The following is a 23560-nucleotide window of genomic DNA, read 5'->3' as shown; positions in this document are numbered from 1 at the left end:
CTCAGCTCACTGCAAGCTCCGCCTCCCGGGTTCATGCCATTCTCCTGCCTCAGCCTCTCCGAGTAGCTGGGACTACAGGCGCCCGCCACCACGCCCGGCTAATTTTTAATATTTTTAGTAGAGACGGGGTTTCACCGTGGTCTCGATCTCCTGACCTCGTGATCCGCCCGCCTCGGCCTCCGAAAGTGCTGGGATTACAAGCGTGAGCCACCGCGCCCGGCCGACTCTTCCCTTCTAAAATACCTGCTGTTCTAAGTGGTTCTTCCTTAAATGGCCTTTTCCAGTCTTCTGCATTTGGGAGTGAGGATGGCTCCCGGTTTGGCTGGTAGCTGGTGGGGGTCTAATTTCTGAATGCTGGACTCAGGGCAGGCATGGCCGGGGAGAAGGCAGGGAGGGGCAGGCAGGAGAGTGGGGAGCTGACCCATGCCAGGGCAGCCCCCAGGGAGCGTGTGTGTTGTGCATGTTGTGAACGCCTGCGTGGAGGGAGCCACAGGAGGGGAAGGCTGAGGGCGTCTGGACTGGGTGAGTTACAGGGGCTCAGCGACGTCAACGATGGAAACTGTCCCCCCTTTTGGGACAGACTGAAGACCTCTCAAATGTTAGTAACGATACCCTCAGTCTGGCCAAAGTGAAAACTGCACACCAGAAGCCTCAATGAGACTGGTGGGAACGGCAATGCCACCGGATGGCAGCCAGCTGCCAGCGGCCACCATGCCGACATTTATCCCAAAGCCTTTTCTTGGCGGGGCAGTCTGCAGCTGGAGTAGTCACAAGGTTTCCAACCACGACACACACGCCTGCGCCCCGCACGCACAGTCGGGCCCCAACGAGGGTTCCACCATCAGCCCTTCCCTGGGAAAACTGCAGGCTTCTGGAAACATCCACACGGCTCTGGAGGACCTGGCTGTGGTCTCTGCCACGGCGCCGCTGGCACTCCCACGGCTGGTACGCAGCACCATGGCTGCTTTTACCCCAGAAACGAGCAGCAGACTCAACGGGCGCCTCCCTCAACAGCTGCCACCACGCTAGAGCAGGGCACTTTCCAACCAAAGCCACCACAGCAACTGTTAATGTCACCAAGGTTTCCCACTGCCAAGAGCAACGGTAAAATCTGTGCTCTTTTAACGGATGCCAGAAAGTCTTTCACAACTGAGTTAGTCAAGAAAGGGGCCTAAAAACAGCAAGCGAATCTGAGGGCGCCCATGTTGATGGCTATCCCACCAAAACAGTGCCGTGTGCCTGGGCACAGGTGAGGGATCTTTGCGAAAGCTTACAATTATTACCACGCGGTTTTGAAGTAATTCATTTCATTAAGTGTTTTGTGAAGGACGTAACCCCCCGGGACACACGTGAATGCCTCCGTTGGGACTGGAATCGCCGCCCACAAACAAACGGAGAAACAGTCAAAGGCGGCCTAAGACCTGGGAAATCAGGAGCAGTGGTCCACATACAAAATCAGGGCCAAAACCTTTTACTTTCCATTTGAATTTACAACCATATACAGACAATACGGTAAGATTTTAGAGAAAACAGATCATCACTACGAATATCCATATTCTGATTTCTTTTGAGAACCAAGGTGCCTTTTAAAATGCTGCTTTTTAGAATAGCATGTGTTGTTTCTGTCTGGGATCTAGATCTTGTCTGCTATAAAACAAATGAAGACACCCTGTGTAACAAAATCGAATTTTAACATTTAAATCTTGATTCCAATATTCCTGACCTACCTCTTGTCATAGGAAATAAGCCTTTTTTTAAACAAAGTTTCAATTCAGAATTTTTACAAACAAAAACAATCCTGCGTCTACTTAATATCATTGTATATCCTCAAAAAGCAAGTTCAGGAAATTTAAAAATGATTTATAAAAGGCACTGAAGTTAGCAAAAGCATTGCTGGGTTTTCATTTTGGATTAAACACTGGAAATGTTCACAGAGAAGCAACTGTGTGAGCAGTTGCCCGTAACACCCAGGAAGAAACCGACCTCCAGTTAGCACCTCCTGAGCACATCGGCGGCTCCTCACACATTCCAACCACAGACCTTCATTCAAGCCAAGGTGAAGGCTACAGTCAACACAGCAAGAAACCAGGATGGGACTCAAACCTAAATGCAACACACTGAGATGGGACTCCAACCTAAATGCAACACACTGATACAGGAGATCCCCGCTGAAATGAGTTCCAAAATAAAGGATACCTTTATCGTATCATCATTTGTGCTCAACAAAGCCTCAGGATAAATTTCAAAACAGAACAATTTATACATTGTATTCCTGCTACACTGGCCCCTGAATGAAGTAGGCGGTGAAGACTCATGTGCTGAGGAAACAGGGAACACCCTGGCACCACTGCTGCTGAGCTCTGTGTTGCTCCTGGCATCACTCCCACGGGCTGCAAGACTTCCCCAGAGAAAAGCTGCTTTTATCTTCTGATCAGTAATTTAAATATTCCGAACAACCCAAATTATAATGGTTGCTGTGAATCTGAGGCACACTCCTGGCTCCCTGATCCCTGTCGTCCACCTCACTCTGTCTGAACCATGAGACCCACGGATGAACCAACAGGGACTCTGCCACCATCACATGCCACCACCACCCCCCAGGAAAAGACAGGGTGGCAAATAGTTCATCTTGGTGAGCGCAGGTATCGCGGGGACATCGGTGCTCACGCCTCCGCCAGGCCCCTCCTCGTCCACAGCGTCTGTCGGATGCTGTGGTGAGTACGGGGCTGCCTGCCTGCAACTGCCTCGGCACCCTTTCCTCTGCTACATTTCAGACCTAGAAACTGCCACCTAAAAAGTCCACCATTACCACATGGATAGTTTCCAGAAAACTGGTATCTTGAGTTTGCTTTCATTAACTTCTAACTTCTTCCAAAATATCAGAAATCTAAGTTTTATATAGAACATTTAAATCTTCTAAAATTCTCACACCCTCAAAGTGAGGAGTAATAATTTAATCAGAATATATTCGTTTTTGACAGTTTAGCAATAAACATATGACCCTTCCTTCTTTAAAAATGAAGAACAAACCGAGAGCCCAGCGCCGGGCCTACAGGGCGGCAAGCTCAGCCAGGCGCGCCATCCTGCGGAGCTGGCTCCCGTGCACGGGGCTGTAGCGCCCAGGACTGCCCAGGCCCAGCTTTGCGGGGTTGCTTCCAGCCACGCTGTTTCTCCCCGGACTGTAGCTGTGAGGGCCACTGAGATCTGGCAGCTGAGACTTGAACTTTCCTTTCACCGTGGGACTGGGCCAACTGCGGAAAGCAGGAAAGAACTGTTAGCAGACGGGCAGGCCTGGAGATGAACAGCGAGAGTCGGAGAATAAAGGCCCCGGACTCAGGCACACGCGCCCGGGCGGAGGAGAGGCACTGCTGAACCCTGGTACCATGGGCACACGCGCCCAGGTGGAGAGGCACTGCTGAACCCTGGCACTGCGGGCACTGGGAGAGTCAAGCTCATGGGGGTTTCCAGGAGAATCCTGTGTGATCTGAGTAGAAACCCTGCTGCTTCCACCCCTCTAGCCGTCAGCTTGTCAGCAGCTGACTCGTTCAGCTTTTCCACCCAACCGGAGCTCTGTCCTGTGTGCAGAGCCACAACACCCAAATCCACAGCCTGGCTGATGGGCCTGCCAGCGTTGGGAAGAGCCACTGATACGTTCGCATGAACTGGAACTGGACCCTGCAGAAGCTTCCAAAAGCTGCCCTGCGGGTGACAGGCTGTCCGGGCCCCACATACCTCTGTCTGTCCGAGGGTGAGTAGCACAGGACAGCACTCTTCCATCTGTGCACGGCCGGGAACCGATGGGGGTCGACGTCTGCACATTCAAGAGCGGCTAAAACATCCTGATCGAGTTTTGATGGCTCCTCTCTAGAAAACACAATAAAAGAAGCAAAAACATCTTTGGTAAAAACAAAGACTTCTAAAATACCACTATTTTTTTTTTTCTTATTTTGAGACGGAGTCTTGCTCTGTCGCCCAGGCTGGAATGCAGGGGCGCAATCTCGGCTCACTGCAACCTCCGCCTCCCGGGTTCAAGCAATTCTCTGCCTCAGCCTCCCGAGTAGCTGGGACTACAGGTGCATGCCACCACGCCTGGCTAATTTTTTGTATTTTTAGTAGAGATAGGATTTCACCATCTTGGTCAGGCTGGTCTTGAACTCCTGACCTTGTGATCCACCCACCTCGGCCTCCCAAAGTGCCGGAATTACAGGCATGAGCCACCGCACCCGGCCAAATAACACTACGTTTTAAACTCAAGAACCCAGCACACAAAACAACAGTGTGCAAGGATCAACCTGGCCCGAGCAGATGGAACCAGGGAACCAGCAGCAGCATGTCAGGGCATCAGCTGTCAGGGCATCAGCTGTCAGGGAGCCGAGGGCCACTCTGCAGAGGGAGGCATCTCCCAAGGCCAGGGAGGCAGGTGCAGACTTGCTGTCCTGTGATGAGAAGAGCAGGGACCAGGGAGGAGTCGCCTCTGGGTGCACGCCTGCATTCTCTATGGTAGCAGGATCCACCCGCTGTTAAAATGCAGTTTTGCATATTTGCGCCCTCAGAGGGTGCTCAGTACCAGAAGGTTAGGTACATTTATCCCGTTCGATTGAGATTGACCCCAAGATGGCTTTTCTTCCTAGAAGGATTTAGAAGAGATCATTCACACCAGTGGCAGGCACATCCCTAGCAAATAACAGCAAACACTAGGATCACCCACAGTCCAACCGGAGGAAGACCCAGAAAGAGCATCTAGAAGCTAGACTCAGAGACAGGAACTGAACGCACACGGCAAGTCCACACAAAAGCTTGTGTGGAGGCCGGGCGTGGTGGCTCACGCCTGTGATCCCAGCACTTTGGGAGGCCGGGGCGGGTGGATCACAAGGTCAGGAGTTCGACACCAGCCTGGCCAATAACACCAGCCTGGCCAATCCATGGCGAAACCCCATCTCTACTAAAAATACAAAAATCAACTAGGCGTGGTAGCAGGCGCATGTAATCCCAGCTACTCAGGAGGCTGAGGCAGGAGAATTGGTTGAATCTAGGAGGTGGAGGTTACAGTGAGCTGTGATCGCACCACTGCACTCCAGCCTGGGCGACAGAGCAAGACTCCATCTTAAAGAAAGAAAGGAAAGGAGAAGAGAGGAGAGGAGAGTGGAGGGGATGGGGTGGGGGGATGGGGGAGGAGGAGGTGAGGGGAGGGGAGGGGGAGGGGGGAAGAAGAGTGAGTGCAGAGGGCAACACACGCCTACCCAAAAAGGAAGAGCCGCCTGGCCGGTTCCCTGGTGACCTCGAGCTGATCCTCGTGCCTGGGGCTGCTGGGACTCAAGGACATTTTAGCGATCCTGGCTGACATTTCACTTTCTGTCCTCCTATGGCCATTCCCGAGTTGGTCTGCGGGAGAAGAAGGCTCTAACAAGTCTCTTTCTACTGCATTGATTCTTGAAGTCAGGATCTTATCTTTAGTTTTCGTATTTTCATCTGGTGTCTTAGAAACGCTACTTCCTACATTTTGCAAATTCAGTTTATCAAACTCAACAGTCAAATCGGAGACAGGTGGCAGTTGGGCTTCCTCCCCACGGGGGGCCTTTGGTCTCTTGCCCGCCAGGGTCCTGCTGTGACTCAGAGGATGGCAGAGCCCATTTCTGCTGCTGTGTGGACCGCCCGGCTCGGCGGCTTCTATGAGGTCTGCCTCCTGCTCCAAGGGGAAGGCGCTGCACCTCGTATGTCCAAAAGCACCGACTGTGGGCAGGCTGTTATTTCGAGCTGCATTTTGCCGATTTTTTATTTCTTCCAAGCTCATGTCATCTTCATCTAGAAACGCCCTCACGGAAATGGAATTGCTGCCTGTGAGGACAACAAGGGGCACTTCAGTGATGGGAACGACAGGAAGCCACAGAGCTCCTCTGCTCCGTCCGTGACCAACTGCTATGACCCCAGCAACAGCGACTCTTACATCCGAAACCTCCTCATCAGATTTCAAGATGGAAAACCACGCACACGACTCTGGAAAAGGGCAACAGGACCCTGCAGACGCAATCAGGCTGCTGGGGCCAGGCACAGAAGCTCACGCCTGCAATCCCAGCACTCTGGGAGGCCATGGCAGGGGGGTCGCTGGACCCCAAGAGTTCAAGACTGCCTGGGCAACATAGCGAAACCCCGTTCTCTACAGAAAAATTAACTGCCATGGTGGCACGCACCTGTAGTCTCAGCTATTTGGGAGGCTCAAGTGGGAGGATTGCTTGAGCCCAGGAGGTGGAGGCTGCAGTGGGCTGTGATCGCGCCACTGCTTTCCATCCTGTGCCACAGAGTGAGACCCTACTTCAGAGAAGGAGGAAAAAAAAAGCTGCCAGGCTGACTTTTCTTTCAAAGGCAGGGACGTGAAAACGCCAAGGGCAGCCCAGGTGATGGGCGAGATGACTGCCCTGCACCCCCAGCCGCCCTCCAGCTCTCACTCCAACTCGGATCTGCTGCGACCCCAGAGGCTCCGAGTGTCACAGTGCCCCCGAGGATCCCGGAAGACTGTCCACAACAACTCCATGAAGTAGCACTGCTGCACTTTGGCTGTGAAGATAACACAGAAGAGCTCCTGGGCGCAGCACGGTGTGACAGGCAACAGAAATATCCCATTTGGTGTTCACGATGGTGGCCGCGGCCACGGGAGGATCCAGAACACTTGAGCTGTGGCTCCTGCTACTTAGGAAACGCATCAACTTTATTTAATATTTACTAATTAAAATGTACATAGTCACAAGACAACACTGTAAATGAGGCCACTTTACAGAAGTGAGTTCTGTGCCACCGTCAGCTACAACACGGCAAGGTCAGATTTCAATGATTCCCATAAAACGACAGCACTGACTTCGCTCTAGTTCTGTGGTTTAGAGTCACAGGCGACCATTTAAGATTCACTGCTTCTTAGTTTAATGTATGTCAATCATTTTCATTTTCTTTCTATCATTCCAGGGAGTTTGTTTTATAAATGAAGTTGTCTTGTGGGTTAATGGTTCTATTTTGACCTTATACACACAAACTCACACAGACACACACACTCTCTCACACACACAGTTTAAATTGTGTATCTGCTTTAATTTGTATTTTAGCAGATTCAAATCTCTAGTTATTAGCAAATTTCTGTTTTTTTAAAAAAATAAATAGAGACAGAGTCTCACTATGTTGCTCAGGCTGCCTTCGAACTCCTGGGCTTCAGCAATCCACCCACGTTGGCCTCCCAAAGTGCTGGGATTACAGCGTGAGCTGCCGCGCCCAGCCGCTGGGATTGCAGGCGTGAGCACCCGTGCCCGGCCATCGTTGATGTTTTTATGAATCACTTTTAGATTTTGTGTAGATTAACCTCTTCCATCATGATCTTTCCATTCAGTGCATCTGTGCTTTGGAAGCACTTTGCGTCCTGGTGTCTGATATACGCTGTGCAAAGCCTGGTGTCTGATATACACCGTGTGAGGCGCTTTGCGCCCTGGTGTCTGATATACACCAGTATTCTGATGTGTACTCTTTTGTCTTTTTCCTGAAAATATACCAAATCTAAAATATCACAGTCTCAGCCAATGGAGTTCAGCTATTATGAGTTTTGAGAAAATGGCACAGAATGAAACTATATTAGATTTTGGGTAATGCAAACACAAGCAGAAACAGTAATACTGCTCAAAGCGATGCCATTATTTTTCATGTATCCTCCCCGACACACAATCCATTTAACATTAACCTTCCCAGCACTCTGGGAGGCCGAGGCAGGTGGATCACGAGGTCAGGAGTTCGAGACCAGCCTGGCCAATACGGTGAAACCTTGTCTCTACTAAAAAAAAAAATACGAAAATTAGCTGGGTGTGGTGGCGGGCGCTTGTAGTCCCAGCTACTCAGGAGGCTGAGGCAGAAGAATCGCTTGAACCCAGGAGGTGGAGGTTGCAGTGAGCCAAGATTGCGCCACTGCACTCCAGCCTGGGTGACAAAGAGAGATTCCGTCTAAAAAAATATTAACCTAAGGGAAAGTACCAGACCTTTACGTTAAAAACACCAAGAGATGAGAAACAGATGTGCGCATCCTGTCAGACCCCGGCCACGGGGGGCCCCTCCCAGCTGCCACAGCCATGCCTGCAGGTGCTTAGACCCCGGGCCTGGCTGCCACAGCCACGCCTGCAGGTGCTTAGATCCCGGCCACCGGGGGGGGGCCTTCCAGCTGCCATGCCCACACCTGCAGGTGCTTACCAGACGTGGTGGCTTTATCTCGGCAGGAGGCTTCCCATTCTCCTGTTTCTTGTTGAGCCTTTTTGCCTATTTCCTGCTGTGTGAGATATTCTTCTAGTCTTTGCAGGCCTTCCTGGGAAGACAGATCAACAAAACAGCCCAGAAATTCCCAGTATTCAACCCAGGGATACCCCAGCTCATGAGCTAGCTCCCTGTAAGAAACAAAACACAATTAACCAGTTGTGAAACCAGAAAAAATACTCAGAACTACACAGAAAAAACCCACTAAAGCTTTAAGTACCAAAGCAATGTCTGCAATCACGGTTATAATTTTCCTTTATCCTTAACTTGCAGCTGAAATCATACGGTGCATTTTCTGAAACAGCACGCCTCCTCACAGGTAAGCAGGACCCGGCAGAGCTCTCAGCAGCCATGAACCAGCTGCAGGCAGGAAGGAGGCCTCAGCCCGACAGACCCTCATGCCAGCAACCCAGGTCACACAGTTCAACTCCCACAGACGGACGTGTTAATGATCACGGAACAGCCCTGTGAACTTGCCCATGGTTCTAGTCATGGCCAGGCACACAAAAGCCTGGACGTCCTTTCTGAGTTCCAGTTGTACAACTGACACTGGGCACATATTTTGAGAAAATATTCTAAACAATTCCACGAAGCTTTATTTGATTACAACATAATTTAGCTTTGTGGCTATGGCCTGTTTTTTCCCAAGGAATCCATACCATTATATGGTACCTTCTATAAAATATTAAGGTTCCTTAGAAACATGTCCCAGAATCAACAAGGAATTCCAATTAGAAAAGGAAAGGAAGGCGCTGCAGACGTCCCCCAGGTCTGGGACGGGACTGGCGTAAGCTAGAATTCCGCAACATCCACAAGGAATCAGACCTTCATGAAAAGGACCAAGACTCCCAGTAAAGGCTTCCTGGGAATTGGTACTTTGAAGCTGTGATTTGACCTTCCATCATTAATCAAAACGCGACCAACTGTGCACCCCATGCTGCTGCGGCTCAGCCTTTCAGTACCTTCCCACTCTCTCAAAGCCTCTTTCTGGGTCCGATTTCTTGACATGGTGAAGGAAGCCTGCTTTCTCTCGAGGTGGAGTTTTCCAGAGTTTGCGAAAATCTTCTGCCTATGAAGAAAAAAAAATGTATTGAGTCCTGCCAGGCACCGCGCCCCTCAGCTGGGGAAACTTAAGAGGCATTTGAGCCCTGCCAGGAACCGCGTCCCTCAGCTACGGGAACCTGAAGAGCCGTCAGCATCGCAGCAGCTGCCTGTCTCCTGACACCCTTCCTTCTCTCCCCTTCACTAGCAGAACCCTGGGCCACGTGCCCACCTGTGGCATGGCTGAGTGGCCGCATGGCTCCACTCTGACCTGGGGGAGGGGAGGCGGTCTCCTTTCTTGCAACCCCGTCTGGGCTGTGTGAGGTTCAGTACCAGGTGGGCCCAAGCATGAGGCCTCACCCTGAGGACAGTGGACGGCTCAGAGCGCCACCCCGACGCACATGTGACACTGCTTCCATTGCAGGGGAAGAAACCAATGTTGATCTTTCTTAGTCACTCTTCTTAGAGCTTTATACTTTATGGATCTGACCTAATCCTACCTGATACCACCTAATTTTGGAGCTATTTCCTTTTTTTTTTTTTTTGAGACGGAGTATCACTCTGTCACCCAGGCTGGAGTGCAGTGGGGCGATCTCCCCTCACTGCAAGCTCTGCCTCCTGGGTTCACACCATTCTCCTGCCTCAGCCTCCCGAGCAGCTGGGACTACAGGCGCCCACCCCCACGCCTGGCTAATTTTTTGTATTTTTAGTACAGACGGGGTTTCACCGTGTTAGCCAGGATGGTCTCGATCTCCTGACGTTGTGATCTGCCCGCCTCGGCCTCCCAAAGTGCTGGGATTAGAGGCGTGAGCCACCGCGCCCGGCCTAGAGCCATTTTCATCATAACTTATTTAGAAAGTTTTTAGCACAGGATTATGCGTACAGGTCAGTATGTGAAGTACTTCAATAGGAGAAAGAATTGTCAACTATAAATAAAAAAGCGTGTCCAACCTTTGACCCAGCAACACCACCATTAAGGATTTCTCTGAACATCGGGGATGAGTAGAACCTGGGGGCTGAGGCTTCCAGGAGGGGGACTTGTCTGAGAGGAAGCCAGCGGGGGCTGCAGCCGCAGGGAAACGTGGTCAGGAGGTGGACGTGAAGACGGAGCTTTCCTAGTCACAACGGGCAGCCTCGCTACACCAGCAAGGTGCCCTAGGACGGGCCATCGACACGGAAAGAACAGGGCGACACGCGCACAGGACGGGGCTGGCCCAGGGAATGTCTGCGCTGTTGAGACGTGTGGCTCCCGGCACATCGGCCCTGGTAAGCCAAGAACACAGGTTTCTGTGACAAACGCTCTCATCACCAACTCACTGGGGGATGGTTTGAGATGAGGACAATCACATGGTCCCTGAGACCACGCACAAGGCAATAGGCTGGAACACCCAGCACCACAGTATAGGGACAGCCAGGCACCACGTCCAGAAGCTTCTACAGCAGCTCACCTTGGCCGGACTCAGGGGCCCCGCGAAGGCTCTCAGGGTCAGCAGAGGGTCTCTGGGGCTGCCTCCGTAGCGGCTGACGTGAGAGGCCTCGGCCGTCTGGGCTGGGGACCACAGCTCCCCGATGACTGGAGAAGAAGTGTCTTCTGCTCTCAGGAGGGGCACGTAGTAGTGACCTGAGGGAGGAGACAGGCACTGGCTGCAGGCTTCCGCCCCCTCTGCGGGTCAGGTCTGGGTGGGCGGCATGGGGATCACGCAAACCCCTGCCAAGGCCTCTGCAAATGGATCCAACGGACGGGGCAGAGGGTGGTTTGCACCAGAGCTCACTTCACTTAATGCAAATGGATACGATGGAAACAAAGTCACACAAGGTCTCAGAGCTCACTTCACTTAACCAGCCTCATTTTCCTCCACTGCTACAAGAAAAGAAAGAAAAGAAAAGGAAGCCCCAGGTAGTTAAAGGGCTGAGGGGTCGGACCTGAGTAAGATTAGCACACAGTAGGGGCTTAATACATTTTAAAAATAAGTTCTATTTCATTCCAGCCGGGTGCGGTGGCTCACGCTTGTAATCCTACCACTTTGGGAGGCTGAGGTGAGCAGATCACTTGAGGTCAGGAGTTCAAGACCAGCCTGGCCAACATGATGAAACCCCATCTCTACTAAAAATACAAAAATCAGCCGCGTGTGGTGGCGGGTGCCTGTAATCCCAGCTACTCAGGAGGCCGAGGCATGAAAATCACCTGAACCCGGGAGGTGGAGGTTGCAGTGAGCCGAGATCACATCACTGCGCTCCAGCCGGGGTGACAGAGTGAGAATCTGTCTCAAAAAACAAAAAAAAGTTATATTTTACTCCTTCTCTCCTTTTTTTCTCCTCTTAGTTTCAGACAGAGTCTCATTCTGTCACCCAGGCTGGAGTGCTGTGGTGCAATCATGGCTCACTGCAGACTCGAACTCCCAGGCTCAAGTGATCCTCCCACCTCAGCCTCCTGAGTAGCTGGGACCACAGGCGCGCACCACCACACCGGGCTATTTTTTACTTTTTGTAGAGATGGGGTCTTGTTCTGTTGCCCAGGCTGGTCTCGAACTGCTGGATGCAAGTGATCATCCCACCTCCACCTCCACCTCCACAAGTTCTGGGATTACAGGTGTGGGCCGCTGTGCCCGGCCTCCTCGCTTCTCAATTCTGCTTCTCTTATCCTTTATCACAGGTGTGGGCCGCTGTGCCCGGCCTCCTCGCTTCTCAGTCCTGCTTCTGTTGTAGTTTATCACAGGCGTGGGCCACTGTGCCCGGCCTCCTTGCTTCTCAATTCTGCTTCTCTTGTACTTTATCAGAGGTGTGGGCCGCTGTGCCTGGCCTCCTCGCTTCTCAATTCTGCTTCTCTTGTACTTTACAATTTGCATCACTGAATACGCATCTCTCTACAGATCTGGAATCACACGGCACTTGGATGTGAGTATGGAAAAAGCACAAGGAAGAGTAGTGTCTTCAGGTCCCACGGGACAGTGCAGTCAAGTCACACAGGATAGTGTCGTGAGGTTCTGCAGGTCGCACGGAAGCCACACACCACCTCGTCCTGCTGGAGACGCAGAGTCAAGAGGCTTCCTTTACAGTCAGTCATGCTACTCTGGAATGCCTGGGAATTTCTTATGTTAAAGGCTTATCATAGTTTTTTTTTTTTTTTGGAAACAGAGTCTCGCTGTGTCGCCCAGGCTGGAGTGCAGTGGCGCAATCTCAGCTCACTGCAAGCTCCGCCTCCCGGGTTCACGCCATTCTCCTGCCTCAGCCTCCCGAGTAGCTGGGACTACTGGTGCCCGCCACCACGCCCGGCTAATTTTTTGTATTTTTAGTAGAGATGAGGTTTCACCGTGTTAGCCAGGATGGTCTCGATCTCCTGACCTCGTGATCCGCCTGCCTCAGCCTCCTAAAGTGCTGGGATTACAGGCATGAGCCACGGTGCCTGGCTGCTTATCATAGTTTTTATGCTTTTAATTTTTTTCTAATTATAAAAGTGCTGTATGCCCATCAACGGTCAACTGGATAAAGAAAATGTGGTACATCTATACCACGGGGTATTAAGAACAAGATCGAGTCCTCTGCAGTAACGTGGCCGGAGCTGGAGGCCATGACCCTAAGGAAATTGACACAGGCAAGAAAACCAAACACGGCTCTCACTTATGAGTGGGAGCCAAATGCTGAGCAACATGTACACAAAGAAGGAACAAGAAGTCAGCAGGGCCTGCTTGAGGGTGGACAGAGTGAGGAGGAGGGAGAGGATCGAAAAACTACCTTCTGGGTACTACACCGATCAGGTGAAATAATCCGCACCCCAAACCCCGGTGACATGCAAGTTACCTATATAACAAATCTGCACACTTACCCCTGAACCTAAAATGAAAGTTAAAAAAAAGTACGACAATTTCCATTCAAGAGTACCGAGGGTACTGAAGAATTTCCATTCAAGAGTACTAGTTTTCCATACTGAAAATTAGGGCAATTCAAATACTCTATCTTACATATTACTATCTTATATTTGGATGCATCATATGTACTTTGGCATTTTACAGGTTAATTGGCAGTTTTTTCCCTCTTTTAGTGGCATATGAAAAGAAGACATACAGTATATACGGTGCATGGTAGGTATACGGTATAATTTACCTATAATTTACTCATAAAATACTAATGTTTACTTTTTTAGCATATTGATTTGAGTCCCTTTTAACAATTTCTATCTACAGATGGGACTCACGGTCTCTGGATGGTTTTGTGCCTGGCTTTCTGATCCTATTTGTCTCTCATAACACTTTAGAGTCCCTCCTCATCTTCATACAGGCGTGGGTCTCTCTCTGAGTGACGGGAAAGGTGGGATGCAGGACGCAGCCAGCCCTGTAGCAGGCTCTGTGGCATGTGAAGCTACAGCGTGACCGACGCCCCAGTGTGACCATAGATGCTGACCATGCCTGGGCTTCGCGTGAGCCTCAGAAGGACCAGGAAGGAGGTGTAGGAGCTCTGGAGGTGCCGTGTAGCTCAGCCCACAGGAACATGGATCTCACAGTGCTGCCTTCTCCTCAGCAAACAGCTGCTGGGGCAGATCTTAGAGGCGACAGTGTTTTACTGTCCCACATAGGCAAGGATCTCTCAGACAGAATTGCTTCCTAAATACCATCACGAAGCAATGCTTAATGTCAGTGTTGCAAAGCATTTCTGACAGTGTGCTTTGAAAATCCGGAGCAGACTCTCGGCTCTTCAGGGATGTTCTGGCAACACAGCCGTGTGTTCCCAGGGCCTCTGAAGGTTCCGGCTGGGCCTCTGCAGCGAGGCCTCAACAGCCCTGAGGAGGAACTCTCGCTGCTAACAGCATGCAGGATTCATTTCCCGTGCACAGCTACACACACTGAAGAAGTGTAATTAACAAATTATACTTAGGACAGGAACAGATCAGGGGACAAGCAGAGGCTCTTCATACCTTAGATCAGGGTTGGTAAACTTCTATAAAAGGTCAGACAGTAAATAAGTAGGCTCAGTAGGCCACAAGTCACTGTGTGCTGGGAAAGAACCCGGACAGTGTGCAAATGGTGCTGACAGCTTTATGCCAATAAAATTTTATTTTTAAAAGCAGTCATTTGCAGACCCTGCTTTAAATAGAGACAGAGTTTTGGATAGGAATGGAATCCGAGAGAGAGAAAAGCAGGCAGGAGGGTGAAAGGACCTCAGCGTCTGCTTCAATCTCACCAGCAAGCAGAAGCTCCAGACTTCGAGCTAAGATGGCAAAGAAGAGGCGCCTCTAGAAGTGTCATCTTCCAAAATTCACTGAAAACAGAGGAAGACGGCAGGGAAAAGCCATCCCTGAAACCAGCCATTTTCACATGCCTGGCACCTACAAACCACGAGGCACAGGGGCCAACAACTAGAAGCTGCTGACTAGAGGAGGGCAGTCCAGAAAGCAAAGGCCTCTCTCCCAGAGGCGAGTGGGGAGGGAACGTCTGAGGCGAGTGGGGAGGGTTCAACGTCTGAGGCGAGTGGGGAGGGAGTGTCCTGGAGCCAGGCAGGAGCCTGGGAGTGCACCAGGAGTACAGGAGGAGGAAGGAGGCAGCTTCAGAATCGAAGGAGTGACAGGGAGAGACCCCCACCCCAACATAGGCAAAGAGATACACAAAAGCCAGGCTAGCCACCCAACCAAGGAGCTCTGGGCCCTGCCTCTCCCTGAGCTGTTCTTTGCCAACTGCAGGCTCCACCTGAAGAGAAGCCATCACAATGAAGCTACTGTGAGACAGACCTATGGATCCAGGGATGAGGCCACCAGCAACAGGCAGCGACACACAACCTCAAAAAAGTTCTCTCACAGAAAGCTCAAGGAACAGATACAAGACTTCAGAGAAGGGATAGCAGGAAAAGAGGTGGCACGTGAGCTAGGAGAGCTCAGGAGAAGAAAGGATGATCCTGAGGAAAGGCTTCCGAGGGGAGCCGGCACTGCCAGGGAGCTCAGGAAAGCAAAGCTCTGCTGTGTCCCCCAACACCCCAGGGCCCTTCCCAGCGTGGACCCCACGATCCAGGCACTGACTCCCCATCTTACCCTTTACACCCAGGGGGATCAGGAAAGCAAAGCTCTGCTGTGTCCCCCAACACCCCAGGGCCCTTCCCAGCATGGACCCCACGATCCAGGCACTGACTCCCCATCTTACCCTTTACACCCAGGGGGATCAGGAAAGCAAAGCTCTGCTGTGTCCCCCAACACTCCAAGGCCCTTCCCAGCGTGGACCCCACGATCCAGGCACTGACTCCCCATCTTACCCTTTAAATACTCTCTGATCCGCTCCTTCAGTTCCACAGATTTATTTTTGCTTCTTTCACAAATTACCTATTGGAAAAAAAAGTGCGTCTAAATCTTATTTGATGGTAACATTTCTTTATCATTACAATGATTTTAGAAAAATAGTTTTAAACTCAGTAAAGTAGAATCTTAATGCTAAAGATTTAATAAAGCTCACACTCAAAAAATGTGTGGAGTGAGGTCTTAAAGTCTAAGGGGACAGCTAGGAGAACACACTCGGGGATTATGGGTAAATTTACTTTTTCTTTGTGCTACTCGACATTTTCTAACTGTCTGCAAGGAGAGGAAAACGCACCAGCGCATCGAGTAAAAACAGAAGCACGTGAACATGTTTCTAACCTTCCTGGTTGTTTGAGTTCCACTTACAGGAAGCCTGGTCGTACACAAACTTTTTGTTGTGAGGCTGGGTCAAGGTGGAGCTCCTAGGTAACACGGAACATCCAAGTTCTGTTTTTGTCGCTATAGAAATCAACTTTCTCAGCCCTTGAAGAATTGCAGCAATACGAACTTTTGCTACAAACTACAGAAAAACCAACAACCTTCAAATAAAAGGAAAGAAAGGAACCAGCCTATGAGAGAAACTAACTAAAATTATGAATGCGACTACATTTTTAAGTCTGTACCTGACTGTGAGCTTTAAAAACTCAAATGCTTTTTAGAATGCCAGGAGCTTTAAGTTGGTTACCAAATGCCATTCTTATGCTGAAGTACAGATACACACACACACACACACAAAATTGAATCACATATATACAAAATAATGGCAATTTCTCAGTTGTAGAATTTTCTGGTGAATTTTATTCTTTTGATCAAGCAGTATTTTAAGTTTTCTATGGCAAGTGGATGTATTGCTTATGTAGTAACAGCAATGACAGAGGGGTGTGGGAGAGACCACTGCCACCAGAAGATCCTTACAGCTTTTATTTCTAAAGGGCTGCTAGACCGGGGACAGCTCACAGCTGCAATACACAGAAAAATCAAACTCGTCTTTCAGTTCTCAGAAGGTCCAGATACTTCTTGCACTTTGCGGGCACAGAACATACTTTTGCCCTCTGCAAGGTGCACTTTACTCAACTGCTCAGGATCATGACGAGGCCTGACTGACAAGGCTTGTCTGGGTCAGGTGACTATGTATGTGTGAGAAGCTTAGCACGGCGCCTGGTGCACACTGAGCTGAATACAATTTAGCTGCTTTCAGCATCGTCATCCTTACCACCATCGTCACCATCATCACCACCATCATCATTCTCACTACCACCGTCATCACCATCATAATCACCATCACCACCACCATCATCATCACCATCACCACCACCACCATCATCCTCACTGTCACCATTACCACAATCCTCATCACTACCAGCATCACCATCACCACCATAATCACCACTATCGCCATCACCACCACCATTCTCACTACCACCATCATCACCACCACCACCATTACCACCTCTGTTCTGACTCTGGTCAACTGATGTGTTCAGAGAGGGAACTTGATAAAAGACTGTGAGCTGTTCAAAGCAACTGACTGCCAGTTTTAGGAAAATAAAATCAGCAAAGTGGGTCAGTTCCTTCCCTCCTGGTTCTACAGATGCATCTTCTTCACAAAGTGCATCTTACTCAACAGCCAGGTTCTAACATGTGCCCATAAAGCAAACACAACTCATACAGAGCTCCTTGTGGCTTCCCTGTGCCTGTGATCACAGACTGTAAATTCATATATTTCCATTTCTAACTCTAGATAGCAACCGCACTGTAATAAGTACTTACATCTTCAGGTGTTTTATCATATTTATTCCTTGGGTTTTTCACAATCAGATGGTGTGACGAAAGCACGTTGACTACATCTGCATTTCCAAACTTACAAGCAAAATGCAATGGTGTGTCATAGCCCTGAAAAAAGATGCAGAGGAAGCACAATTATTCACACTTGTCTCATAAGGTTGCTCTAAGGTGAAAATAGATATTTATACTTTCATTCATTCATTTTGAGATGGAGTCTCACTTTGTTGCCCAGGCTGGAGTGCAGTGGCGTGATCTTGGCTCACTGCAACCTCTGCCTCCCGGGTTTAACTGATTCTCCTGCCTCAGGCTCCCCAGTAGCTGGGACTACAGGCACCCGCCACCACACCCAGCTAATTTTTTTAAAAAAATTTTTAGTAGAGATGGGGTTTCACCATACTGGTGAGACTGGTCTCGAACTCCTGACCTCAGGTGATCCATCTGCCTGGGCCTCCCAAAGTGCTGGGATTACAGGTGTGAGTCACTGAGCCCGGCTTATACTTTTTTTTAAAAAAAAGACTCACAAACAAAAAGTCCATAAAAGACACTGCTTTTATAATGGAAAAATAATTGGCATTCTAGCACATACCTACTTCATGCCAAGGCTTGAGCTTAGCACACTGACCTGGGTGCCCAGGCTCTGGAGGAGCTTAAATTCTCCATAAACAGTGAACAGTAGCTTTAACCATTCAGGGCCCAGTACAATGTCATGTAAAACATGCCCAGAAAGTGAAATACACAGATGAGGACCACAACCAGAATAAAGCAAAGCCCACGAATATGGCCTGTACTCAAGTCTCTGTAGCATGTGACACCACAGTAAACGAAATTCTTTTCACTGCTGACGATGCTGCATCATGTCCTGACTGGGAACCCAGGTCTCCATCCGCGACGCTGCATCACGCCCCGGCTGCGAACCCAGGTCTCCATCCGTGACGCTGCATCACGCCCCGGCTGGGAACCCAGGTCTCCGTCCGCGATGCTGCGTCATGCCCTCCTTCCCCAGATGGTGTCGCAGGTCTCCACACCATCTGCCTGGAGCTCCCACAGCTGCACCTCTGATCCTTCCTTATGCTCTGGGCCGTCTCAGTGTCACCTTCAACTGTGGCCTACAGACCAGCGGGCCTCATGGTCACCAGTGCCCCTGAGCCCAAGACCTGAAGGGCCAACTCCCTCCCAGGCACCTCACTTGGACATCCCACAGACAGCTCCACTGCACCGTGTAGAAAACAGAATTCATTTACACCTAGCAGAGCCAGAAACACCTTCTCTCGTCACCTCTGATTACCAAGATTCTGGCTGTGAAGTGTCCGGTGGCATCGTATGCCATGGCGGCCACCCCTAAGCTTCTGCACAGGGAACAAAAACTCATCATGGACCCTGCGGCCTGCACTGACACCCCCGCCTCCACTCCTTGGCAACACAGCCTAGGTCACCCGCAAATGTCCTCCTACGGCTCCCTCCCACCATCATCCACTAGAGGTATCTCTTACAACTTTCTCACACGACCCTAAAAAGATCTGGATGTTTGCATATACCACCACGCTACCTGCACCCCATCCTTCTGTCCAGGGGCTGGCAAGCTTTCTTGGACAAGGACTAGATAGTAAGCACTACAGACTTTTTTTTTTTTTTTTTTTTTTTTGAGACAGAGTCTCGCTCTGTCGCCCAGGCTGGAGGGCAGTGGCACGATCTCGGCTCACTGCAAGCTCCGCCTCCCGGGTTCACGCCATTCTCCTGCCTCAGCCTCCCGAGTAGCTGGGACTACAGGCGCCCGCCACCACGCCCGGCTAATTTTTTGTATTTTTAGTAGAGACGGGGTTTCACCATGTTAGCCAGGATGGTCTGGATCTCCTGACCTCGTGATCTGCCCACCTCGGCCTCCCGAAGTTCTGGGATTACAGGCGTGAGCCACCGCGCCCGGCCAGTAAGCACTATAGACTTTTGAGGCCATCCCGTCTGTGCCACAGCTACCCAACTCCACCCTTGTAGCAGGAAAGCAGCCACAGACAAATACATAAATGAGTATGGCTGTACTCCAGTAAAGCCTTATTTACACACACAGGTGGCGGCTGAACTGGCTCTTGGGCTGCAGTCTGCTGGCCCCTGGCTCCTACGGTGCAATCACTGCTCTGTTCTCCAACCCTCAGGCCCTTCTTTTTTTTTTTTTTTTTTTTTTTGAGACAAAGTCTTTTTGTCGCCCAGGCTGGAGTGCAGAGGCGCGATCTCGGCTCACTGCAACCTTTACCTCCTGGGTTCAAGTGATTCTCCTGCCTCAGCCTCCCAAGTAGCTGGGATTACAGGTGTGGCTAATTTTAGTATTTTTAACAGAGACAGGGTTTCGCCATGTTGGCCAGGCTGGTCTCAAACTCCTGACCTCAAGTGATCCACCCACCTCGGCCTCCCAAAGTGCTGCGATTACAGACATGAGCCACAGCATCCGGCCCTCAGGCCTTTCTTGGTCCATGTTCTCTACCTTACACAACTGAGGTTCCAGGTGCTTTGCTTCAGAAACGTGACCACCCGCCCCTTCCCAGGCCCTCTGCTGTGCACCTGTGCAGACGGTCTACAAAAAAGGACCCGCAACAAAACGGCTTCCTTCTGGCCCACCCTTCTCCCTCCTACACAACGGCCCTTTCCAACCTGTTCTGCAGTCGGCAAACCTCACCACCCCGATTTCTGCCTGTTCTTGCCAGGTAAATTCCTGCAGTTCTGGCCGACCTTCTCCCCAGCCCTGCTTCTCACCCACAACATTATCTTGTGATGTGATCTCTCCAAAAACACTAGTACTTTCTAAATAGTTATTTTTGGCCCACACTTTAACGATTCCTACTTTCAGTGGTTATAATAAACAAATGTAACCTGAAATATCTAATTTCAGTAATTTACTAAGTTTTCTTTCTGGACACACACATGCACATTTTCTGTGAATATTGCATGAAAATAAGAACATGTATTTCCTGCAGGGCACGGAGTGCTGTATTATCTCTACAAACCCTCACTTGCTGACTGTCCTAGTCAAATCTCAATTCCTTACTTAGCCAGTTTGTTCACACTTAGTATAACTGATGCACTTTGATTTTATTCCCTCTTTCCTATTTTATGTATACGATTGCTTTTTTGGTAACCATTGTTTTCACTTTCACTCCCTTCTATAGTTTTGCTGGCTTGACAAAATTTCAACACTCCCCCTTTTCTCTCTTGTTGATTTAAAAATTATTCTTGCTTTTCAATTTTGCAGCTCAGCTGGGCATGGCGGCTTACGCCTGTAATCCCAACACTTTGTGAGGCCAAGGCGGACGGATCACTTGAGGTTAGGAGCTCACGACCAGCCAGGCAAATATGGTGAAACCCTGTCTCTACTAAAAGTACAAAAATTAGCCGGGTGTGGTATTGCATGCCAGTAGTCCCAGCTACTCAGGAGGCTGAGTCAGGAGAATCGCTTGAGCCCAGGAGGCAGAGGTTGCAGTGAGCCAAGATCACGCCATTGCACTCCAGCCTGGGGCACAGAGCAAGACTCCATCTCAAAAAAAAAAAAAAAAAAAAAATTGCAGCTCAATATATCATATTCATTGTGTTATCCAATTAACAAAATTATGCCTCCCCACAATATGCTTCTTTGACACTCTCCTCTACCCACCACAACACAACATTCCAAACTCCTGGGTTTTGCTAAGAGTTTATAATTCTTGGCTCTAAGCTATCACTGGGTTTTCCCTTACATAAATACATCAATTCTTCAAGAATTCTTACTTATGCATTATTCAGCCACTGAGAACCATGCCTCTTAGTGGTGGGGACAGGGTCTTGCTCTGGCATCCAGGCTGCAGTGTAGTGGTACCATCTCAGCTCACTGCAGCTTCTGCCTCCCGGACTCAGGTGATTCTCCCACCTCAGCCTCCTGAGTAGCTGGGACTACAAGCATGTGCCACCACACCTGGCTAATTTGTTTTTTGAAATTTTTTGTAGAGACAGGGTTTTGCCATGTTGCCAAGGCTGGTCTCGAACTCCTGGGCTCAAGCGAACTGCCCATCTCGGCCTCCCTAAGCGCTGGGATTTCAGGCGTGAGCCATCGTGCCCAGCTACATTTTCAACCACACAGGAAATATTTCTAAGGTAAAGTGAAAAATATATATAAAAGACATCCAATAGAATACTAGAATAAAAAGCACCAAAACTTTTTTTACTTTCTTTTCCATGTTTTTTTGCATTTGTCCATCCTCCTCTCTTCACAAAGCACAAAAGGGAAGCCTCCTGGAGCTCCCCTGCCCGTCCCTGCCTACGGCAGCCACAGAGGCCTCACACCTACCCTGCCCTGTGGGGCCGACTCCTGTTGGGATGTCCTGTTTCCAGCTGCATCTCCCTAAGCTCTCTAAGCTCAGGGAATGTGCTTCTCTTCATTTTCCACATGCCATGTAGAACCATAAGAAACACCGTCCTGGGAACACAATTTTTTTTTTTTTTTTTGAGACGGAGTCTCGCTCTGGCGCGATCTCTGCTCACTGCAAGCTCCGCCTCCCGGGTTCACGTGATCCTCCTGCCTCAGCCTCCTGAGTAGCTGGGACTACAGGCGCCCGCCACCACACCTGGCTGATTTTTTATATTTTTAGTAGAGATAGTGTTTCACCATGTTAGCCAAGATCGTCTGAATCTCCTGACCTCGTGATCCGACCGCTCGGCCTCCCAAGGTGCTGGGATTACAGGCATGAGCCACCGTGCCCAGCCACAAATCTTTCTTTTTTCTTTTTTTTGTTTTTTGTTTTTTGAGACAGAATCTCGCTCTTTCGCCCAGGCCGGACTGCAGTGGCGCTATCTCGGCTCACTGCAAGCTCTGCCTCCTGGGTTCACGCCATTCTCCTGCCTCAGCCTCCCGAGTAGCTGGGACTACAGGCGCCCGCCACCAAGCCTGGCTAATTTTTTGTATTTTTAGTAGAGATGGGGTTTCACCATGTTAGCCAGGATGGTCTCAATCTCCTGACCTTGTGATCCACCCGCCCCAGCCTCCCAAAGTGCTGGGATTACAGGTGTGAGCCACCGCACCTGGCCTCACAAATCTTTCTTAAACTACAATACTGGCTGCCATTTCTATTAAAACAGCCAGCGGAGGCGGCTCCCGGGCAGCGTGTGTGCAGTAAGCAACCCTGCTGCTGCCTGCCCGGCTCCCACAGCACCCGCACCACAGCCCATCACTGCCTGAACACAGACGCCGCCAGCCAAGATGTCAACCCGAATTCTCCTCACAATGGCCTGCTGTCCAACTCCATGACCAATGTCCCTGTTGACACAGGTGGGGCTACCCAGGCTACTGCTGTTGAGGGTCTGACAGAGGCTGAGGAGGAAGAGCTCAGGGCCCAGCTACCAAGACGGATGAGGAAACTGTCACTCTACACCAGTGCTGGCAGCCAAGGAGGGGGACTGGAGAGCTCGAGAGGAGGCTGGGCCTCTCTGCCTTGGAGGCTGAAACAGAACCCCCTCTAACGCCTATGTGAAGACTTCTGAGAAACGTGGAAGTGGAATGAGAAAGTGGCCCACCCGGATTCCTGCAAGACTCAGGAAATGCTCCCACAGCAAGACAGAAGACCTCAACCAAGACAGAGACCTCAGCAGCCCTGTCCATGGTGGGCTCTGCCATCAGCAGGAAGCTCGGAGACGTAAGGAACTCTGCAACTTTCAAGTCGTTTGAAGACCAAGTTGGGCCCATGAAGTCTAAGGTCGTGGGTGACAGAGAACAGCAAGGACAATCTCCCTTCCTCAGCAGGGAGGGGCGACAAGCCCGTCAGATCCCACAACTCTCTAAGCCTGTGGTCGCTTACGCTCAGCTGCAGAGCACACGCAACACACCCTCAGCATCACAGCCGGAGCTCTGCACAACGAAGCGGCCAGCCAGGACGCACATGCAGAGCCGGCTTTGAGAATAGTCCTGCCCATCCACAAGGAGACGTGGCTGCTGCATCCACATGAATTTCAACAGTTGTGTACATAGTTATATACTAAAGTTTGTAGATGAAACAGATAACTGTGCTGTCCTTCCTAGGGGTACAGGAAGTGGACAGGGTGGAGGATTTGAAATACTGAGCCAAAGCCCAGGCTCCCTTTAAGAATCACGTTAGTGGCCAGGCACGGTGGCTCACGCCTGTAATCCCAGCACTCTGGGAGGCCAAGGCGGGCCGATCACGAGGTCATGAGATG

General features: G+C 50.3%; 1 protein-coding gene and 1 pseudogene across 2 annotated transcripts in view; one reads left to right on the top strand and one right to left on the bottom strand.

Annotated features, from left to right (window-relative positions):
* Window positions 1-2939: 2939 nt before the first annotated feature.
* ANKLE2 (ankyrin repeat and LEM domain containing 2) overlaps window positions 2940-23560 on the bottom strand; it is a 37284-nt gene continuing 16663 nt past the window's right edge. For both annotated transcript variants that reach the window (XM_032168215.2, XM_032168214.2), the window contains exons 6-13: window positions 17360-17482; window positions 15550-15616; window positions 10764-10936; window positions 9237-9343; window positions 8215-8405; window positions 5241-5835; window positions 3733-3864; window positions 2940-3251 (exon numbers count right to left, since the gene is read on the bottom strand). In XM_032168215.2, coding sequence (XP_032024106.1) covers window positions 3050-3251; window positions 3733-3864; window positions 5241-5835; window positions 8215-8405; window positions 9237-9343; window positions 10764-10936; window positions 15550-15616; window positions 17360-17482 — 1590 coding nt within the window. In that variant the 3' untranslated portion in view covers window positions 2940-3049. The remainder of the gene's footprint in view (window positions 3252-3732; window positions 3865-5240; window positions 5836-8214; window positions 8406-9236; window positions 9344-10763; window positions 10937-15549; window positions 15617-17359; window positions 17483-23560) is intronic.
* LOC116479728 (tumor protein D54-like) lies at window positions 18700-23332 on the top strand (annotated as a pseudogene).

Source organism: Hylobates moloch, unplaced genomic scaffold (genome assembly GCF_009828535.3).
Source record: "Hylobates moloch isolate HMO894 unplaced genomic scaffold, HMol_V3 SCAFFOLD_12, whole genome shotgun sequence".
Taxonomy (NCBI): domain Eukaryota; kingdom Metazoa; phylum Chordata; class Mammalia; order Primates; family Hylobatidae; genus Hylobates; species Hylobates moloch.
The sequence above is the reverse complement of the archived record's forward strand: the minus strand, read 5'-3'. Positions and strand labels throughout refer to the sequence as shown.